The sequence below is a fragment of the Tamandua tetradactyla genome, chromosome 2 (assembly GCF_023851605.1).
Source record: "Tamandua tetradactyla isolate mTamTet1 chromosome 2, mTamTet1.pri, whole genome shotgun sequence".
Classification (NCBI taxonomy): Eukaryota; Metazoa; Chordata; class Mammalia; order Pilosa; family Myrmecophagidae; genus Tamandua; species Tamandua tetradactyla.
The window spans coordinates 199,787,691-199,809,032 of NC_135328.1; the positions used below are offsets into that span (position 1 = coordinate 199,787,691).

Below are 21,342 nucleotides of genomic sequence, written 5' to 3' on the forward strand. Positions count from 1 at the left end.
CTTTGTTTCATACATCCGTCCTTGGACGGACACACGGACACACACACACACACACACGGACACACACACACACACACACACACACACACACACACACACAGTGCATGGCAGGCCTAACCTAATCCAGTGAAGGAGGGATGTGATGTACCAAGCAAGTCCTGTGCCCTAGGATTAAGAGGCTGGGAACAGGAAGCCCTTATTACATATATAGATAACCCTTGCCTAGCCTTGGCTTCTTCTCTTGACCTTTAAACTGCCCAGCTCTCCTTACCTCTCTGCACCATCTTCCCATTTAAACTAATTTCCAATTTTCCAGTAGGAGATCAAGTCATGGGGCGACCCAATGAAAACCTAGTCTCCCATGAAAGGGAGGGATTTCAAGAGGACACTATGGCAGAAAAGCCAGTTCTAATTGGCAAAAATGAGGTAGTTCAAATAGTTGTTCTTTGTAATGATAAAGCAACAACAATAAAAAAGTGTTCCTGCTGTGCAGACCTGGAGCTGCTGGCGGACTTATCCCTGAGATTGCTCATGTACCTGAGAACACAGTGCAGGAATGAGGGCTTAGATTAAAATATACAAAAATACAAAACCAGAATATTTATATTAAGAAAAAAAAGTTAAAATGCACAAGATACGTCATTCGCACACAGCTAGTGCAGTTGGCATCCTGGAGAAAGTGGGACCCAAGGTACAGTTACCCAAGGGAGCAAATAAATAAAATCGAATTGGCCCAGAATGGAGTAGGAGTGAGCTTAGGAACAGTAGGTCTGCAGCTGTCCCACCAACCACCCCTTTTGTCTATCATCACAACCCACTATTTGCGACAGTCCCCAGCACCCTGTCCCAAGCATAGGTTATGAAGAGACAAGACATGGAAAAACCTTGCCCTACCCCTGAGAGATTCCCTTTTACAATGTAGTGGCTCATGGGTTGGGTCCATCAATCTGTTCCCATGCTTAATCTTTTCATTCTGGCATGAAAAATTTTTATAAATCCTCTTTCAAAGGAAAACAGCTTCCCTATCCAGGCCAATGTCAAAAAAACTGGAAATTCTAGGGGTATTTCATGCAAGCTTTAAGGGTATTTCTCCTGAAAGCTCTCACTTGTATTTGGATAGAGCATGGTTGGAATTCCTTTGTCTCACCCCTTTTCCCCACCGAGATGGAAGAGGGGGTGATGCTATGGACCCCAGCCTAAGATATATGGCAGTGCCAGCTGCCCCGTACCCACCCTATCCCACTTTCTCCACTTTGCGGATTGATGCCTGCTCCTTGTAACTTCCTGATCACAAAAGGATTGCCCCCACGCACTGTGGCTCAATTCTGGGCCTCTGGCAGCAGAGTGGGGCTGTGGATCTCTTCTTCTTCCTCCCGAAAGTAGGAGGGCTTTCCCTGTGAGCTGGGGGCCTGCTGAGCTTTCAGTGGACATGACGCCACCATATGGCTGATGCTCTGGCAGAAGTGGCACTTCTTGGGCTGGGGTGGCAGCTTGCATTCCTTGGCATGGTGGTCTAGACCTCCACAGTTGTAGCACCTAATGGAAAGCCAGACAGTAAAGATGAGGAGAGGTCAGAATCCCTCCCCTGAGTGAGGACACTTGGGCTTGGGTCCAGGTTTTATCATTAGCTTCATTCCTTTCTGGAACACCAATTTTCCCACTTATAATCAATGCCAAGAACAGACGTTACTGACATCAGCTATGGACACTTCATGGTGAGAGATAAGGTGACACTCTACTGTATCCATTTATAAAAAACTACACATGGCCCCATCCATTTAAAATATAGCACAGAACTAAGGAGATTGACACCCACTGGCAAGATTAGAGAAACCAGCCATTTGTAAATCTGGTGAAGCAGCAATAGATAAATCTATCTTTTCCCCATCACTTACACTTTATACTTTTGTATACATGGTCACCTTTAACTCTGAAATAATCAGTTGAGGTCAGTGTACCACTATCCCCACTTATCAAGGATAGAGGTTACAGAGTGAAAATCACTTCTTCCAAGTAGAACAAGGTCTTCTCAATCCCTTCCCCACATACTGCTCTCTCATCCTGCACACCCACAGAGGTACCCCAGGCATCCAAATGTTCCCAGGGACCACAGTCTTCATTTTGCCTTTGATAATCTTGTCTAGTAGGAGGAGGGATGGGGAGGAAGACAGAAAATTGGGAGAGCGCTCGCCGTCCACAGCATGTCCCTGCCAACCCATGTAGCTAGCCTGCCTCTCCAATTCATACCTGTCTCCTTTTGACCTGCGTTTCTGCATGTTCTTCCCCTTTGGCCGCCTCTCACTCCCAATACAAAACACCCCACCAGGTCCAGTGACTCGGATAGATTCCAGGCCCTTGGCAGACTTCTTAAAGGTGAACTCCACGGCTTCACCCTCCTTCAGGCTCCGGAATCCCTCCATGTGCAGTTTACTCTGGGAAAGGGAAGAGTGGCAGATTTTAACATTGATTATTCATTCCCACTGTTATTCCAAAAACAAGACACTAAAATCACACACTTCCTCTTGAAGTAGGAAGAGCAAATGTGCTTCATTTCCATTTTGTCACCAAAGATACTGACTTAGAGTCACCGCAGCTAAAAATAAGGAATCTAGGGTGGTGCAATAGTGGCTCAGTGGCAGAATTCTTGCCTGCCATGCCGGAGACCTGGGTTTGACTCCCAGAGCCTGCCTGTGCCAAAAACAAAAAAATAATGAAAAATAAATTAAATAAGGACTGTACGTTATATTTACAAAGAAATAATCATGATTATATAAACAGTTGTCAATCACATTTTTGCAGCTATTCCCATTTGTTTAAAGTTCAAAGTAAACAGACCAAAAAAAAAAGCTCAGGATAAACTGCCTCATTTAATTTTTAAACTATCATCAAGACCGATTAAGTAAAATACTGGAAGAAAAATTAGGTGTTAGCATTATATGACTTATTTTTTTCAAAAGGCAAGCTATTGAATCAAATACCCATTCATAATAAACTGCATAACTTAGAATAAATTTAAGAAGGTAAAAAGCCTAGGTGAAAAAAAAAGTATTTAAGGATATAAAACAAGTCATGAAAAAAAGGGGGAATATGCAACTATATGATGATATTGTGAATTACTGATTATATATGTAGAATGGAATGATCATATGTTAAGAATGTTTGTGTTTTCTTTCTTGAAATTTTTTTTTTTTAAATTAAAAAAAAGGGGGGAAGCATACTGTGATCCTAGATTGAAAGACGTAGTGATTGTAAAGTTTATTAAAAACGCCTACCCTCAATCTAACCATCAGACAAACCCAAACGGAGGGACATTTTACAAAATGACTGGCCTACACTTCAAAAATGTGAAGATCATAAAGCCCAAAGAACTAAAGAAACAATTAAATGCAATGCTGAATCCTAGATAGGAAACTGGATCGGGGGGAAAATATTGGGACAATTTACAAAATTTGAGTATAGAATATAAGTTTTGTATCAATGTTAAATTTCCTGATCTATCAGTGTGCTGTATTATGTAAGAGAATATTCTTAGTGTTAGGAAATACACACTGGAGTGTGTATAGGGATAAAAGTGCTTAATGGGCACAATTTACGTCTTAGGGTTTTTTCAAAAAAAAAAAAACAAATCTGATGAGACAGCGATAAAAGCAAATGTTAAAATCGAGGAACCTGAGTAAATGTTAAATGGGAGTTTTTGTACTATTCTTGCTACTTTTGAAATTACATCAAAATGAAAAGTTACTGAAAAGTTGAGGGAAAAAGACAATGACCCAAGCGCAGATAGCTCTATGGATTAGAATGGAAAGTCCACTGAGATTCAAGTATATGTGGAGAAGTCAAGAAATAGGTAAATAATTTAATAATTATTTGTAGTTTATTAATATAAATATGGTATATACCAGTAAAAGAATGTAAAGAAAGAAAAAAAAAGAATGTACACTTCCTGTTTTGGTCACTGTTGTATTTTGGTGCTTAAAATAATGCTTAACATACTCATTTTTAAATTTAATTATGAGGATCAGATAATACTGTTAAAGGAGGAAAAAGCAGGATTTAGAACTATATATAGGGTAATCTCATTAAAAACTGTATGTACCAGAATATCAAAACATGACACTTGTTGAAAAAATAAGCACTCAAATAAATATTTCATGTATTACTATTTATAGCTTTTGTCCACCTGACCCACCATAGAAATATTCCAAATATCCTTTCACTTCTTTTTCTCACAAGATAGCTAGACATGATACCCTTCCCCCCTTATTGACTTTGTGGGGGGGAGGGGTGGAGCATAAAAGTAGGTGATAAGAGCACTTCAGAAAGCCTGTTCCCCTCCCTCTTACACAGCAATAGGTCACTGAATTTGAAGTCAGATCTGACTTGTTTCTGACTGCGCTGGGACAGAAAATGGGAAAGTGTCCAGAAACCGAGGTGCTAGAGGAGCTAGCTACATTACATGCAAACCATTCTTGACCCAGCCAATTCCAATTTCAACCATTTGCCTCAACTTTTAGGTTGGGACACTGTCATGCAGCAGATACGGGCAACTGGCTTGGAGCCTGGGGCCTTGCTCAGCTCCCCAATCTATAAAATGGAATTAAATACTAATTTTATGGCGGTGTCCTGAGGTTTTATGCACGGAAAGCAGTTAACATGTTGCGTGGCACACACATAAATGTTTAGTGAGTGACAATCACCTACCTTTACTGGATCTGGGCGGGGTTAACAGAGAGAACTTCAAGTCAAGAGACTTGAAGCGTTTAACTCTGGCTTTACGCACTAGCTGTGGAAACTCAGAAAAATATCCCCTCTCTGAGATCTAGTTTATGGAGTGTAATTCCTTCCTCCATCCATACTTCATAGGCTCAGTATGAAAACAAAAGATGTAAAAGGAGATGCGCAATATGAAGCCCACTAGGCCCCTCCAGGTCCCCCACTCCATTATTGGAGGATTTGAGGTCCATTAAGACTTTCAGGAAGAAACCCTACTGCAGGCTCCTCACCCAGACTAAGAGATGGGTGGTCTCCAGGGGTGGCTCTGCCCCCCTCCCCACCCCTTTCTAAAACATTGTTTGAATTCCTCTCTTATCAGGTAGGTAATCAGCGTGTAGCACCACAGAGCCAGCCTCCCAGAACCAGCATGTGAAAGGAGCCTGGAATTCTTGCTACCACCCCCAACCCCAACCACACACGAAGTGGGGCCCCGCCCCTCTCCCCATCTCCTCCAAAAAGAAAAGGCCTGGGGGAGGGGCATGGCCTGAGAGCCCCCAACAGAGCCCAGCCCCAGGAAACAAAAGAGTTGACACTGGTTAGTTCTGGTGGTCAGATTCCTGGAGTTCCAGGAGCTGCAGATCCCCCCTGCATTCTCCGCAACCCCCACATGTTGGCCAAGCGTAGTTCGTTCCTTCTCCTCCACGCAGGGGTTATGGTCACGGCAAAAGAAATGGATGGAGACACCTTTACAACCCAGTTCAGTTAACTGTGTTTACAAAAGTCGCCACCAGCAACCACTTTACTTTCTCCGAATGGGCCCTGAATTATTATTACAGATTATTTCAGAGGTGGGGGTGGGGGGTTCCATAGAACTCCCATCTTGCTATCCCAGTTTGTCCAATAGGAGGGTTGACAGCCTACTGGGGCCCACCGTACAGGGGAAGACGGCACTCGAGCAGACAGAAAACTGTTAAAGAAAGCATTTTTCGTTTTTCTTCTTTATTGGGTGATAGGGAAACAACCGCCCCAGTTAAAGAAGTTAGGTCTTTTGCTCCCTTCTCGCTATCCTCCCAAGGCCTACTCTACCCTTTTGTCTGTATCAAGTATCCAGGCTTGGAAATAGAAGGGACCTAAGGAGGTTGGGCAAGCTCCAGGTCTTTGTAAAGGCCGAGATTCCTTAATGAAAATAGGGTCACTTCCAGCTTTAACAACGCTCATTTCTAGTCACAGTGCTACCACCTTCTACAAAACGGCAAAAGACCCAAATCAGATTCCAGCTTGGGGTCTCTTCAGCAGCACTCGGGGCCATTCTGTCTGTTATCTCATTCATGTGGTTCCCTCCATGCGCCCAGAAGTAGAATAAACCAAGTTCTCTACTATCTTAACATGTATTGGTAACGCAGTGCAAAAAGCACCTTACATATTGCAACCCATTTTAACCATCATACCAAATATAAAAAGCAGGAGTTATTATGAATGACCCCCATGTTACAACCAGGGGATGGAGATAGGGGGTTAGATACCATGCCCAAGGTCAGAGAGAGGAAAAGTTGTGTTGTAAGCTGTATTACTAGCCTGACTCCATAGCCAGTGCTATTCAATAGCAACTTATTGCAAATCACATACATAATTTAGTGGGCACACTTAAAAAGTAAAAGAAAGCAAATGAAACATATTTAAATGACTCACTCCTTAGATGCCACCGTCCTACCTGACTTTCATTCTCGGAGGTAGGGATTGATAGCGGGTAGGAAGTGACCGGTTCTCCCAGCAGTTTATCTGATGTTACATGTGTTAGAGCAGGGTGGGGAATGAGATATGGCCAGAGTTAAAAAAAAAACAAAAATCCCTAGATTCAGAGAAGACAGTAAGCAGCCAACCCCAATCACCTCTGCTCAGATATCCCCAGGCCCAACAGCTCCTGCCAATTGTCCACCAGATGGCGCTACTCACCAGCCTGTCTGCACAACGGCCAAGTCAAGAGGGAGCCAGGAGCAGAGGGTCAGAGCTGGTTGCTTCTATACAGTGTTCCCAGAGATTTATCTCCACAGAACTATAGGGCAACCAGTGCTTCCTCCCCCATCCTTGGGAAGATGGAATTTCAAGGGGACTCAACTTTGATCGAGATGGGTCCATCTAAGCATGGTACCACGCCTCAAGGAGTGGAGGGTATGAAGGAAAGGACTGGAGTTTTAAGACTAGAAACCCAGTTATTTTTGCGCTCAGCACTTTAGAAAACCCATTTACTCTCTCCCTTTTAACTGTGGTCTTAAATGAGTCCAAGTGGAGATAATTTTCAATATGCCTATGCCAATTATGTCCTGTTGATGAAAGCTTTCTCCTGTCGCCCCCCACCCCCTTCCTTTAACTTTCTATATTTAACAGATAATTGTTATTCATACCTGCAGACTAAGCAAGTGGTTGGAGGTTTTGCTAACAATTTCTCCAACAAAATTCCTGTAGTGGAGAGTATGATAGTTTCATTAGTAAAGTTTAAAAAAACATTGCCCTTGGGAAAGTCACTGAAACCGGTTACAGGGTAGCAAGGTCACAAACTACAAGGTAGAAAGTCCCCATATTCAAAGCTTTGTTTCTAATCCCGGCCCACAGTGAGCAGAATTGTGGCACAGCCTGTACCCAGGATACTGTTTAGAAAAAGAGAAGCCCCTACAGGAAGATTCATGATGCACAAACTAACCCATGTAATTCTCTGAAAAGTGCAAAGCGACTATTTTTTCAAATCTTCTCCTCCCTATTAAAATTGGAAATAAAATAACTAATGATTGGCCACTAAACCCATGCCTCCCAATTCATTCGCAAAAATGAGCGGCTTATGGTCTGCTGATATTCATCCAAACTTTTATGGTGAAACTAGCATGCGCCAGCAACTACTCTAGGCAGTGCTGAGCTAACACCCTCCCACACCCCCATCTCCCGTCTTTTTCCTGTGCTGACATGGATCCCAAGTGTTCCCCTGACTCACCAAGCCTCTCTGACATCCTCCGTTTACCAATTGAAAATTAACTATAGAAATTCTCCAGAAAATTAACCAGACAGCTAGCCGCTCTCTTCGAAGAACGTGGGGTTAAGTTAGGGGACAACAAAAACTAGACATGACGTATTTAATCAGAGATGCCGGCAGAGTCACAATGATACGTTCCATCTACCCCCGACTAGAAAACCCAGCAGTCCTAATCTAGACCCTGTCTAAAACTGCTCTTACCACCCCTGACCCATCCCTTCCAGAAAAAAAGCAGGCCACATGGCTTCAGAGCAGTCTCAAGTTTTGTTGTTATTTATTTTTTTAGTATTGAAAACTTTTTCTCCTAATCTGCCTCAGTCTTTGGTTAAAATTCAGGCATGTCTTTTGCCTAAACCTTCTAATGGAAGTAGCTGCCTTTTTCTCATTTTTAATTTTTTTTTTTTTTTTTTTTTTTTTTTTTACAAATCCCAGGATTTGGGGAGTTGAGCCTCAGGAAATGTGAGTTAAGCCAGAACACTTAAAATGGGTGTGGGGATTTTTAGAATTCTTGGTGAATCACAGGAGAATGGTTGACGGTTTAGCTTTCTTGTTTCAAGTTCTGCCTTTATAACAGTGGTTTTTTCAGCAAGGGATGATTCTGTCTCCCAGAAGACTTTTCAACAATGTCCGCAGACATTTTTAGTTACCATGACTGAGGTGTGTTGTGTGTATGCAACTGGCATCTAGGGGGTAAAGGCCAGGGATGCTGCTAAAATTGTACCATGCACAGGACAGCCCCCCTCAACAAGTAATTATCCTGCCCAAAATATGTCAATATGTCAGTATTGCTGAGGTTGAGAAACTCTGATGTAAGTAAGGGCTTGCCATCTGCCATTATGGTTTCTTACATTTCCCCTGGCCCCAAGACAGGCAGAATTCTAGATCTGAAGACCTGTGGCTGAGCAAAAAAGTTATTATAATAGAAATATCTTTGCTTTGTGGGTTTCTGGAGGAGACTTTTAGATTGAGGTGTTTTTTGGCTTTTTTTTTTTCAGGATGAGGTTTTTTTCTCTTTCACCCACCCCGGGGCGAGGGGGACAGGAAATTTTCAGGGAACTGAGCATCGTTAACAGGGTATCTGTAGCCTAATACACCCAACCTTGGAAAGGAAAAGAAAATGTTAAAATTGTTTTTCCCCCCTGCTCCTGGAAAGAGACTCCTTGTTCTCCTGCCCCTGGCAGACGTTTTCTTAGGACAATTATCCTTCTGATCACCAAGCAGCCAAAGAATGGGTGATTTGTTGGAGACATTTCCTTCCCTCTTCACTTTGGGAATACTCTCTCCCTCACACAACAATTCTTAGGAATCATCTTGCATCGCATCATTGTCCCCTACATTTATGTTCTCAGAGAGGTTATTTCAAACTTCTCAAGTACAGGGACTGGAATCACTAGGGCTGATTCCACTGAGGTGCGGTTTTAGGACCTACTCCAGCCCCAGCAGCATGTGTCATAAAGGCAGTGCTGCCAGATAAGGCTCAGAGCAGTTCCGCATATTATTGTCTTCTCTGACTGCAGTTGGGAGGTGAGGGTGTGCGGGTTAGGGAGAAAAGTACCTGATCCCAACTGTACCCTCTCCTTTTCAGACAAACTGTTGGGATCTACTCTTACTCCTTTTTTAAAGGCAAAAACGGATCCTGGACTGTCCAAAATATCTATTAGCCAATCTGAAACAGCCTGAAGGTCCCTGCTTCCCTCCACAAATGATGCCATCTGAGAAGTTTCCGATTATTCTATCCTAAGGTTAAGTCTATGGAGGCAGATCCCCACCTGCCCAGGAAAACCTTCCTCGGGATTTTTATATCACTAAGGAACCCCAAAACACAAGGGCACACCTTTCCTTCAACCCCGCCCTATTTAGGAGACTAGAAAATGTTGGGTCTGACTCTTATTCCAGCCTCCCAAAATTGGGGAAGCTGTCCAGTCAGTCTCTAGACCAGGAGAGATTTTAATCTCTGTGATCAAAGGAGAGAGTGGGGGAGGCTGGACACCCCGCTGAGGAGGGCCATTCAAAGCTGGTTCCTGTAATAAAGTGATTTAATGGATCTAAAGAGGCCAATTCCCTTCTTTCTCCCACAATTACTTCCTGTGGGTTATCATTCACATATGTAAATGAGGGAGGGGGGCAAAGCCACCAGCTTCAAGCTAGATGTCTGAAGTGGGGTGGGGGGGAAGGCAAGCATCCTGCAGTAGGCCATATTGGCAGATGGCCCACAGTCCCAATGTCAACCGATGGGTCCCCAATTCCCTACATCCTCCTCCCCTGGTACCCCATTCATCCTCAACTTCCTTGCTGCGGGACAAGCTTGAGGACTTCCCTGTCTCCAACTACCAGTCCACCCTGCATCGCCCTTCCCTGCCCTTCCCCCTCCAGGATACCCTCCCTCAGGCCCCAACCCTTAATCCCCACATCCTCCTTTCCCCTCCCCCACAGCTCCTCGGGCCAGCCTCCCTGCAGTAACCCCTCTCTGCCCGGCCTGTGTCAACCTTCAGGGCCTGGGATTAGAAATCTTCCAGGTCCATTCCCACACCTCCCAGAGTGGAAGAGACTCAGGCAACCACTTCCTTTCCATGGTTATTATGGGTGGCTAGTGTCCCAGGACCACCGGAAATGCTGCGATATCCTGGAAGGGGTGAGAGGAAAGGAGTCCAGGAAGGAGGAGGGGGACCCTGAAGCCTCTGGCTCCTTGTTGGAAGCCAGGAATTTTAGGACAGCAATCAGCGGCTGTCTAGGGCCATAAACACCAAGCAGAGACTAGGTCCCGAGGCCAGCCTCCCTCCAACCTCTGCCCTGAGACACTGAATTCCACCCCGACCGCGTCCCATTCTACTGCGTTAACTGAGCACTTGGGGTTGCAACCCAGCTCTCAGCCTGGGCCAAGAATCCAGGTCTTCTTAGGTTTTCCTTCCTGGTAGGAACTCTACAGGAAAGCTGCCAGTCCCTGAAGAGTGTGAGTGAAACCCGCCTTATGACCTTGCAAGCTCCTAAGTGGATCCTTCAGTGATCTGCCAAGCCCACCCTGACCCAGGGCTTGAGTTCTGAGTGAACACCTATGGATGGGGTGCATCAAACAGGGACCTGCCTTCTCAACCCCAGCCAGCTGGGTATGGGAATAGGTTTCCTCCTCTCCCTCTGGCCCTCCCAGTTCCATTCAGTCGTTACTGAAAGGCTCTGGGCGCCGAGTTCCTGGTTTCCGCCCAGCATGTGCTTGCTTCCCTGGCGAGTCCCCTCGCCCTCCCCCCGCCAGCAAGCACAATACAACCTTACTTTCTGCCACATGGGGTCACTTCCCTGCCCCCTTCCCAGGGGAAAGAGGTAACAGACACGTGGTGAGCTGGAGGGGTTCCCGGAAGGACGCGAGGGGAGCTCATACTTGCCGCTGCTCCCCACCCGGCCCCGGTGGCGTTATCAGGGACTCAGAAGTGGGGTGCCACGGCAAAGATGAGGGTCCGCAACGAAGAAACTTGGGTCTCCCTCAATCCAAGTGCGGAGTTCGCCCATCCACCCAGAAATATAGGACCCCCACTTCAGCGCCCCCGGCGAAGTTACCAGACTGAGTCTCACCTGATGCACAAAGACGTCCACTGGGGGGTCGAGCGCGACCCCGGCGCGGGCGGTCATCGACAGGAAACCGAACCCCATGCGCACGTTGAACCACTTACAGATGCCGGCCCCCTGCAGCAGCTGCGGCTCCTCCGCCTCCCCGGCCGCGTTCTCCGGGGCCTCCTCGGCCGCCTTGGTGCAGCCACCTGGAGATGGGGAAGGAGACCGGCCCTCAGTTGGGGAGCTCGGAATCGGAGGGCGCCCACAGAGACCCGGCAGGGAGACCCAAATGCCCAACCTACGGGTGGACATCAGGAGCCTGCAGCTACCAAGCTACCAAGACCTGTCCCGGCCGCCTCCAAGCGCTCCCCAAACCTATACCGAGACCCGTGGTGCCCCGAAAGTTTTGCTCCTCTTCTCACAACACGTTGCCCTTGGACAGACGGCTGGACAGTCCCCTCCTCTCTTCCTCCCACGCCCGCACAGCACTGGCGAGCAAGCCGCTGGGACACCAGGGTCCTAGCTCTATTCATGGCCCTTGAAGCAGAAGGCCGCGCGGACTTGGGAGTCCTTCGGGCAGCCTGGAGGGACACTTCCCCATCTTCCTTCTAGGTGGCTCCTGGGCACCCCCGCAGCCTAAGCTGTTCCCGCTAAGTCCCAAGCTCGAACCTGCAAACTGCTGGTTGGACACGGAGCCCATGGTCGTCGCCTGAGCCCGCGGCCCCGGGCCCCTGGTCGGGCGGCTGCTGGCCCCAGAGAAGTCCGGAGGCAAAGGGGTGGTTCGGAGAAGAGGCAGCTACATCTTCCCCGGCACAATAGCGGTGGGAGGGCCCACGGCTTTTCAAAGGCTCCCAAATTCTAAAAGACAATGACCCAACCCCCCGCGGGCAACCCCTTCCCCTCCCCTCCTCTTCTTTCCCCTCCCTTTCCCTCTGGCTCCGAGCAGCTCCGTCCCTCCCCCCACCGCTCTGGTCTCTGACATCTCTGGGGTGTCCCTGTTCAGAACCTAGAGGTTTGACACCCCCCTTCCCATACACATATCTGGAAATGGGGGCCGTCTTGCCCAAGAAGTCTTGGGTACCCCTCAATTTGTAGTTGTGCACTTTAAAGCCTCATTGGGGGTCCCCAAAGCAGCATACAGGTGGGGGATCTGGGGGGGGTACTTTTAAAACCACGTGACTGCTCCCACACACACTCACATACCACCCCCACCCCCTACGCAGATAATTATACATTCCAGAGAGTTGGGGGAGGGAGGTGTGAGCCTGGCAGCACTGGCCAATCAGAAACACAAACCACCTGTCAAGGGAGAAATGGATGAGCCCTCCCCCTCCCCCAGCCACTGAATGCCCCTCCCCCTCTCTTCTCCCCTCAGGCCTCTGAGCTGACCCGGCTGCTTGGCGATGACCCGCTCTCATCCCCCACCCCCGTGTGCTTAGATAGACCTGGAGTTTGGGACACTGGGAAGCCTGGGGAGGAGGAGCAGGGGGAGATTGGAGACTGGGCAGAGTTGATCTTCAGTCCTTACTCTCAAAATCTCTCTGTCTCTGACAGAAATTGAATGTGTCTCTCTCCCTGAGTTTTCCACTCAAGACTTTTTCTCAATCTCTCCCTAATAGAAGGGAGAAGGTGCTCCTAATTGATTCAACATAAAGAATCATCCCTTTTTCCCTTCCTTCCAAAATGTCTAAAGTTGGCCCCAAATAGCACTCTATGCAAGAGCAGGAGGACCCCAAAGAGGCTTGAAGTGTGCTTCTCTCTCCTCTAACTGCCTTTTCATCCTGTCCTCCCCTCCCCCAGCCCCAGCCTTTTCTGGGAGAGGGACTGGGTGGGTAGGTGGATGGAAGCACTTCCTCCTGTACTCTCACTCTTAGGTTCCCATACCCTCCCGTTTCAGAGTCACCATACTCAAGTGTATTCCCATCTCCGTAGTGGAATTGATGGAGAAACTGGAGTAGTAGTCTCCTAATCTGAAGAGGTAACCTCCCCTTCTAGGAAATAAAAGAGGGTCTGCTGGGGGGTGGCTAATGCCCCAGTCAGAGGTGGACAATGGCCCGGGGCTCAGAGTACAGCCCTGGCCCTGCCCCTTCACTTCCGGTGCTCAGTTCAAACTGGACAATGCCAGCTCTGGCCACTTCCCCTCCCCCACTGCTACAACCATTTAAAGGGACAGAGCCTGCATTCGGGGACATCCGTTTGCTCTGAATTCAATCTTCTCCAACAAATGTGGAGAATCTCTCATGTTTCTCACCTGCACCCTGTGCGTGTGTGTGTGTGTGTGTGTGTGTGTGTGAGCGCGAGTGAACGCATGTATTCTGGAGAAGGGAGATAGGTGGGAGTGGGGTGGATGGAGAGGAGGGCAAGGGGGTGTGGAGAGAGAATTTCTCTGATTCCTACAAGGAGCCTTTTTCAAGAGACTAAACCTTTAGTGTAAAGATGGGGGATGGGACTTTGGGAGAGAAAAAGGACAATTGTACACCTTAGCTACGCTGCCTAAAAATATATATATATCATTAGCAAATATTATCAACGGCCCATTCCCAAATAAGGACCCTAATTTAAATTTCCCAAGAGTTCTCCAAACGTCGGCCAAAAACCATGTTTATTTACATAACCCTCATCCGAGTCCTAGTGACACCCTTAAATATATTCACTCCCTGTACCTCTGTTCCTAAGATTCTATAGCAGGTGACTGAGGTCTGGCTAAAGAAAAGAGCGAACAATATTTCAGCACTCTTGCTTCGTTTGGTTCATTCTGAAGTGATATTCGGTTTCCCGGGCAAACGCAACCAGCTTCTCTGTCCAGGGTCCTGAGGGTTCCTGGAGCTCTGTCCGCGGTGCTGAATCCAGCCACCGCTCCCTTGGCCCCAGCTCACAGTTTTGAGAATGGCTTTTTGAGTTCCCATCTCCAAGTCTTTCCCAGAAAACCTGCTCCTCTTCAACTCCTCAGTGACACTGACATACTTGGATGAATGAAGAGGTTTTACTGAATGGCAAAGAGGACATTCCAAGCAGTACATGATTCTGTGAGAGCAGTTCGGATATCTTAAGCTCCTCTTAAGAAAAACGGGTAGAACTATTCATGTGGCTATAGGGGATGAGGAAAGAGGAGGTCATATTTTCTGAGTCAGAGAATGGCAGAGTAGAATAGAGATTAATCTTTTTCAAAGTTTTTCCTTAATTATTAACATTTTTCATAGAGCCACAGACATTGGAGTCAGATTGTCCTTATATGAATATTGGCTTCACTATTTAATCATGTGACTGGGGTAACTTCCTTAACCTCTCTATGCTTCAGTTTCCTCCTCTGTCCAACAGGAATAATCATAATATCTGGCTCTTGGAGATACTGTGAGAATGAACTTAGATCATATATGTGAAGGTGTTAGAATAGTGCCAGACACATAATAAGTTTTTAATAATAAAAATTATTACTATTATTATAGCTATTGTGCACATGCTTGTCTCTATGGTGTGGTACGCACTGACCTGTGTACTCCAGAGGACTGGGATGATTCATATCTTACTCATTTCAGCATCTTCTCCACATCTTTCCCGGTACCTAGCAGTGCCTGGCCCATGGAAGGCACCAAGAACAGTTTCCTGAATTGGTATTAATTGAAATAGTGAATGTTATTACAACAGTCATAATGCTTATTCTCCTAGGAAGTTCCTCTCAAGTCTATTCCTAGAAGAACTCTGGAGGGGGTTAGAGCCTCAGAAAGTTATATAAGTGGATGCAGAGAATGGCTTGGAATGGGACATTTGGCCCCTACATAGTTGATTCCTCATTCTCTGTGTGGAAGGTGAGGGCTCCTATCAAATCTTCTCCCTTTCTTGGTTTCTTCTCTCAGTAAAAACTTATTTGGTAGTGAGAACTTCTGGGCCAAGATGGCAGCTTAACAATATGCGCATTTTAGTTTGTCCTCCAGAACAACTATTAAATAACCAGAAACAGCACAGAACAGCTCCTGGGGCCATGTCAGTGACCGGACACACAGCGTACCCCAGTGTGGACCAGCTGGACTGGCTGCAAGCCCCCCCAGAACTGTGAGTTCCTCAAGCTGCAGCAGCCGGCGCCCCACCCCCACAGGCTGCTTCCCAGAGGGAAAGAAAAGAGACTTTACCAGCAGCAGTGGCTGAGCCCAATCAAACACCAATTGTGGCACTAATTAACAAATTCTGACTACTAAAAATAGGTCCCCAACTCAGGTGAACCTGGTCAAAGTGGAGGTCACTCATTTTAGCCCCGGCACCAAGGGGGCAGGGCTGACAGAAAAAGGAAAAAAAAAAGAAAGAAACAGAGGTTTTTGTGGCTGTGTTTCTACAAAGGCTTGACCGCCTTTGGATACAGTGCCAGTGCTCCTCAGGCTGCAACTGCCCCAGGCATAGGCAGAAGTGAGCTCTTTTGGGGGGCTTCTGGAGTTTGTGCCTTCCCCAGGGGAGGGGTGAAGCCCCACCCAGGTGGAATCCCTCCATCAAGGAATTCATACACCAGGGCTTGGTAATTTGAAGCCATTAAAACCAGCCTACAACCTCTCCTCTGTCTCCACCACACCCCCAGCAGGGAGAGTTTGTCAAAGTTAAAGGTACCACATCATGTTATGCTGGTGGGACCTGCAGGAACACAAGCACCACATACTGGGCAGGATAAGAAAAACAGAGCCCAGAGACTTCACAGGAAAGTCTTTCAACCTGCTGGGTCTTACCCTCAGGGAAAACCAATGCAGGTGACTCTTTTCTCCTGATAGGAGGCCAGTTTGGTCTGGGAAAATCTGGCTGGGGTCTATAATACCTATGTAGACCCTCCTAAGTGTGGCGGGAAAAAGGCACCATACAAGCAAGGCAAGAAACAAGAAAACAAGAACTGAAAAATTCTCCTCTGCTAAACAAAACTTAAGCTAGAAGTCCAGATAAAGCTGAACTGAATGTCAAAGAACAGACAGACAACAAATTCATCTAGCAAGAAACCCTAGGTAAAAGAAGTAAAGCAATCTCCAGAATAAACTAATTAAGGTAATTAAATGCCTAGAAGGCAGAAAAAAATAACGAATCACACTCGGAGAATTGAAGACATGGCCCAGTCAAAGGAACAAACCAACAATTCAAATGAGATACAGGAGTTGAAACAATTAATTCAGAATGTTCGAACAGACATGGAAAACCTCATCAAAAATCAAATCAATGAATTGAGGGAGGATATAAAGAAGGCAAGGAATGAACAAAAAGAAGAAATCTAAAGTCTGAAAAAACAAATCACAGACCTTATGGGAATGGAAGACACAGTAGAAGAGATGAAAAAAACAATGGAAACTTACAATGGTAGATTTCAAGAGACAGAACATAGGATTAGTGAACTGGAGGCTGGAACATCTGAAATCCGGCAAGAAAAAGAAAATATAGGGAAAAAATGGAAAAATATGAGGAGGGACTCAGGGAATTGAAAGACAATATGAAGCACATGAATATATGTGTTGTGGGTGTCCCAGAAGGAGAAGAGAAGAGAAAAAGAGGAGAAAAACTAATGGAGGAAATTATCACTGAAAATTTCCCAACTCTTATGAAAGACTTAAAATTACAGATCCAAGAAGTGCAGCGTACCCCAAAGAGAATAGATCCAAATAGACGTACTCCAAGACATTAACTAATCAGAATGTCAGAGGTCAAAGAGAAAGAGAGAATCTTGAAAGCAGCAAGAGAAAAGCAATCCATCACGTACAAGGGAAGCCCAATAAGACTATGTGTAGATCTCTCAGCAGAAACCATGGAGCCGAGCAGACAGTGGGATGATATATTTAAATTATTAAAAGAGAAAAACTGCCAACCAAGAATTCTATATCTAGCAAAACTGCCCTTCAAAAATGAGGGAGAAATTAAAACATTTTCAGACAAAAAATCACTGAGAGAATTTGTGACCCAGAGACCAGCTCTGCAAGAAATACTAAAGGGAGCACTAGAGACAGATATGAAAAAATAGAAGAAAGAGGTGTGGAGAAGGGTGTAGAAAGGAAGACTACGAGTAAAGGTAGAAAGAAGGAAAATTGGATATGACATATAAAATCCAGAAGGCAAAATGGTAGAAGAAAGTACTACCCATGCAGTAATAACACTAAATGTTAATGATTAAACTCCCCAATCAAAAGACATAAACCAGCAGAATGGATTAAAAAACAGGACCCATCTATATGCTGTCTCTACCCAAAGGACATGAGGGCAAGGACACAAATGGACATTTACACACCAATGTTTACAGCAGCACTATTTACAATTACCAAGAGATGGAAACAGCCAAAATGTCCATCAACAGACGCGTGGCTAAACAAACCGTGGCATATACATATGATGGAATATTATGCAGCTGTAAAACAGAATAAAGTTACGAAGTATGTAACAACATGGATGGACCTTAAGGACATGCTGAGTGTGGTTAGCCAAAAATGAAAGGACAAATACTGTATAGTCTCAATGATATGAACTGACATTAGTGAATAAACTTGGAATATTTTGTTGGTAACAGAGACCATCAAGAGATAGAAATAGAGTAAAATATTGTGTAACTGGAGCTGAAGGGATACAGATTGTGCAACAGGACTGAATATAAAAACTCAGAAATGGACAGCACAATACTACCTAGCTGTAATACAATTATGTTAAAACACTGAATGAAGCTGAATGTGAGAATGATAGAGGGAGGAGGGCTGGGGGCATAAATGAAATCACAAAGAAAGATAGACGAAAAAGATTGAGATGGCATAATCTAGGAATGCCTAGAGTGTGTAATGATAGTAACTATATAAATTTAAAAATATTTTTGCATGAGGAAGAACAAAGGAATGTCATTACTGCAGGGTGCTGAAAATAGATGGTAATTAGTATTTTAAAATTTCAACTTACGTGTGAGACTAAAGCAAAAAATGTTTATTTGATACAAAATTTATATTTTGACTAGTTTCTCTCCTAATATAACTTATGTAGATAGTTGGTTGAACAACATAAGTACATGGAACCTTGGGCAGGACATGAGATTTTGTTGGTTTGTCCAGAGTGATGCCCCAATGAATCCCAGAGTGATTTGATCAATGAGTGGAAAAGTATTTGCAAAGTCGCCTTCGGGGAATGGTGAGAACAGGGGGAAATTCAACTTCTCCAAGTTGATTTCTTGATATTCTCACAGGCAGTGTGGACAACCAAAGCTATAGGCTGAGCTCCCAGTCTTGGGGTTTGTTCATATGAAGCTTAACCCCACAAAGGATAGGTCAAGCCTACTTAAAATTAAGCCTAAGGGTCACCCCCAAGAGAACCTCTTTTGTTGCTCAGATGTGGCCTCTCTCTCCAGCTAATACAACAAGCAAACTCACCACCCTCCCCCTGTCTACATGGGACATAACTCCCAGGGGTATGGACCTTCCTGGCAACATGGGACAGAAATCCCAGAATGAGCGGAGACTCAGCATCAAGGGATTGAGAAAACCTTCTCGACCAAGGAAGGAAATAGTGAAATGAGACAAAGTGTCAATGGCTGAGAGATTCCAAACAGAGTCGAGAGGTTGTCCTGGAGGTTATTCTTAGGCATTAAGTAGCTATCACCCTGTTATTCAAGATGTAATGGAGAGGATTGGAGGGAATTGCCTGAAAATGTAGAGCTGTGTTCCAGTAGCCATGTTTCTTGATGATGATTGTATAATGATATAGCTTTCACAATGTGACTGTGTGATTGTGAAAACCCTGTGTCTGATGCTCCTTTTATCTACCCTGTCAACAGACGAGTAGAACATATGGAATAAGAATAAATAATAAGGGGAACAACTGTTAAAATAAATTTAGTTTGAAATGCTAGTGATCAATGAAAGGGAGGGGTAAGGGGTATGGTATGTAATAATTTTTTTTCTGTCTTCGTTTTATTTTTCTGTTGTCTTTTTATTTCTTTTTCCGAATTAATGCAAATGTTCTAAGAAATGATCATGATGATGAATATGCAACTAGGTGATGATATTGTGAATTACTCATTATATATTAGAACAGAATGAGCATATATTAGGAATGTTTGTGTTTCTTTCTTGTAATTTTTTTTAATTAATAAAAAATTTTTTAAAAAAACAAACTTATTTGGTGCTATTATAGGCCAGTCATTGTGTTAGGCATGAGGAAGATTTCACTGAACAAGACACTTTCTCTGCCTTTTGGAGCTCATGGGTTTGGTGGAGAAATTAGACAAATATGAACTAAATAATATTATATTGCACCAAACAAGTAGATAAGAAAATTCTTTACCTTTTCAAAAAGTTACAGTTTATTTAGGAAGACAGGACCTGATATAGCCAAGTATGTCAGTCTAATTAAATATTGGTTTCTGGGAGTAATAGTATCAAGGTGAAAGAAAAAAGAAAGGCTCTTTAGACAAGACGAGGCTGTCAATATAAGCGGCATCTCCCCCTTAAGGCACTATGCCAAGTTTTTCTTGTGTAGAATCATAACTTCGTAAAAGTGAGAACTGGAAGAGGCCTTAGGTAATAATAATAATAACAATAACTAATTTAACATTCACAAATATTTATTGAGCACTTCCTCCATGCCAGAAGTTGTTCTAAAGTGTTGGGAATACATCAATAAAAAATACAAACAAAACCCCCAACTTGGTGGCGCTTAAGTGTTTTGTTTTGTTTATTGATTCAACAAATATTTATTGCACACCAGACACTGATCAAGGCACATGTGTTAAAGCTTCAAAGGTAAAACAAGTTTCTGCCCACTTAAGTTTACAAACTATAACAGGTTACAGAATATATATAGCTATATAAAGAATTATATAAATTGGAATAATGGAACAGCTATGAATGAAATAAAATGGGGAAGGGGGTGATGCTCTTTAGTGTGGTCAGTAAGGTCCATTCTGAAGAGACAATATATAAAACTGCAGAATGAGTGATGCTGTAGAGACATTTTCTCCCTTTCCATATGTATGATCTATTCCTGAGTCAATTTGAATCTCTGTCAACTCAGGATATGTTCCATGAATAAGTGCAATAGTTTTCCCCTAGGCAGGCCCTGGCTTAGGGATGCATAGTGACATGAGGGCATCAAAGCTGTTGAAGCATTCAAAGACACAAGTGTTCAAAGGACAGAGGAAGAGATCCTTTTGGGGCCTAATCTACCAGTTGCTCAGGTCTGGGTCAATGAATGGTGAATCCATGTGTCCTGTGTATCTCGCTTTGCATTGGAGGATAGGGAGCTGGAGCTTAGGTTTTGGTAGATAATAATAATGGCTATTATCTATCAAGAATACAGTCACTTTTCTGGTCTCATTCATGCCTCTTAATAACTCTGATGATAGGTATTAAAGTCCCACTTTACAGGGGAAGAAACTGAAGTTTAATGAATCAATATATCTTGCTGAATGTAGCTCAGCTAATACATAACAGAGATGGATTTGAACCCACACCTGTTTGACTCCAAAACCACAATTCTTTCCACAGTTCTAGTCTATCGTTATCATGACTGGTACCTCCCCATTTTGCTATGAGAGAAAAGATATATGCACACAAAAAGGTTATCAACGGAGGCTATAGATTCAATATAATTAATAACTATAAGACCCAGGCTTGTGATTCCTCTTCTTAGCTTAGGGTTCTAGTCTGCATTTCCATTGATCATCCTTTCCTATAACTCCTTGGTTTTCCAGATCAAAGATCTGGTCAGAGCCAAAGCAGGTCCTCTTCTGGGGGATCATCCACACTCACCTCTCCTTTCAGAAGTATTTTGAGAACTCTGTGGTGGGGCCCAGAGTGCTTGTTCTGAATATAAAAAAAAAAAAATCTGCTAACATGAATGATGATGCACATTTGAAAAAAGTATTTCCCACAATGTATCCCTTAGGATACTAGTTCCATGGAATAATTAATGCATCTTACCATTTTATAGTCAAATCGTTTGGAAAATGTTAACTAGGTTTCCTATGCAGGGCTTTTCACAGCCTTCAGTATGATCACATGCTCTGTGATTCATCAGGTAGGGAATACGGTGTGTGCAGTTTCCACTCCTTCACCGACCCATTCATTTACTCACTT

At 44.5% G+C, this 21,342-nt stretch overlaps 1 protein-coding gene across 1 annotated transcript; it reads right to left on the reverse strand.

Annotated features, from left to right (window-relative positions):
* Nucleotides 1–1,088: 1,088 nt before the first annotated feature.
* LIN28A (lin-28 RNA binding posttranscriptional regulator A) lies at nt 1,089–12,110 on the reverse strand. Its single transcript, XM_077137588.1, has 4 exons — nt 11,948–12,110; nt 11,300–11,484; nt 2,248–2,432; nt 1,089–1,536 (listed from the first exon to the last, which is right to left on the reverse strand). The coding sequence occupies exons 1-4, from the start codon at nt 11,976–11,978 to the stop codon at nt 1,320–1,322; spliced, it is 618 nt and encodes a 205-aa protein (XP_076993703.1). The 5' UTR covers nt 11,979–12,110; the 3' UTR covers nt 1,089–1,319.
* Nucleotides 12,111–21,342: the final 9,232 nt, after the last annotated feature.

Excerpts from the sequence above, each read along its gene's own strand:
- LIN28A (XM_077137588.1), bottom strand. The coding sequence starts at position 11,978 with ATGGGCTCCGTGTCCAACCAGCAGTTTGCAG. Across the intron at positions 11,485-11,947 it reads GTCCAACCAGCAGTTTGCAG|GTGGCTGCACCAAGGCGGCC; the intron begins GTTCGAGCTTGG and ends CCCCATCTCCAG. Across the intron at positions 2,433-11,299 it reads TGGACGTCTTTGTGCATCAG|AGTAAACTGCACATGGAGGG; the intron begins GTGAGACTCAGT and ends TCCCTTTCCCAG.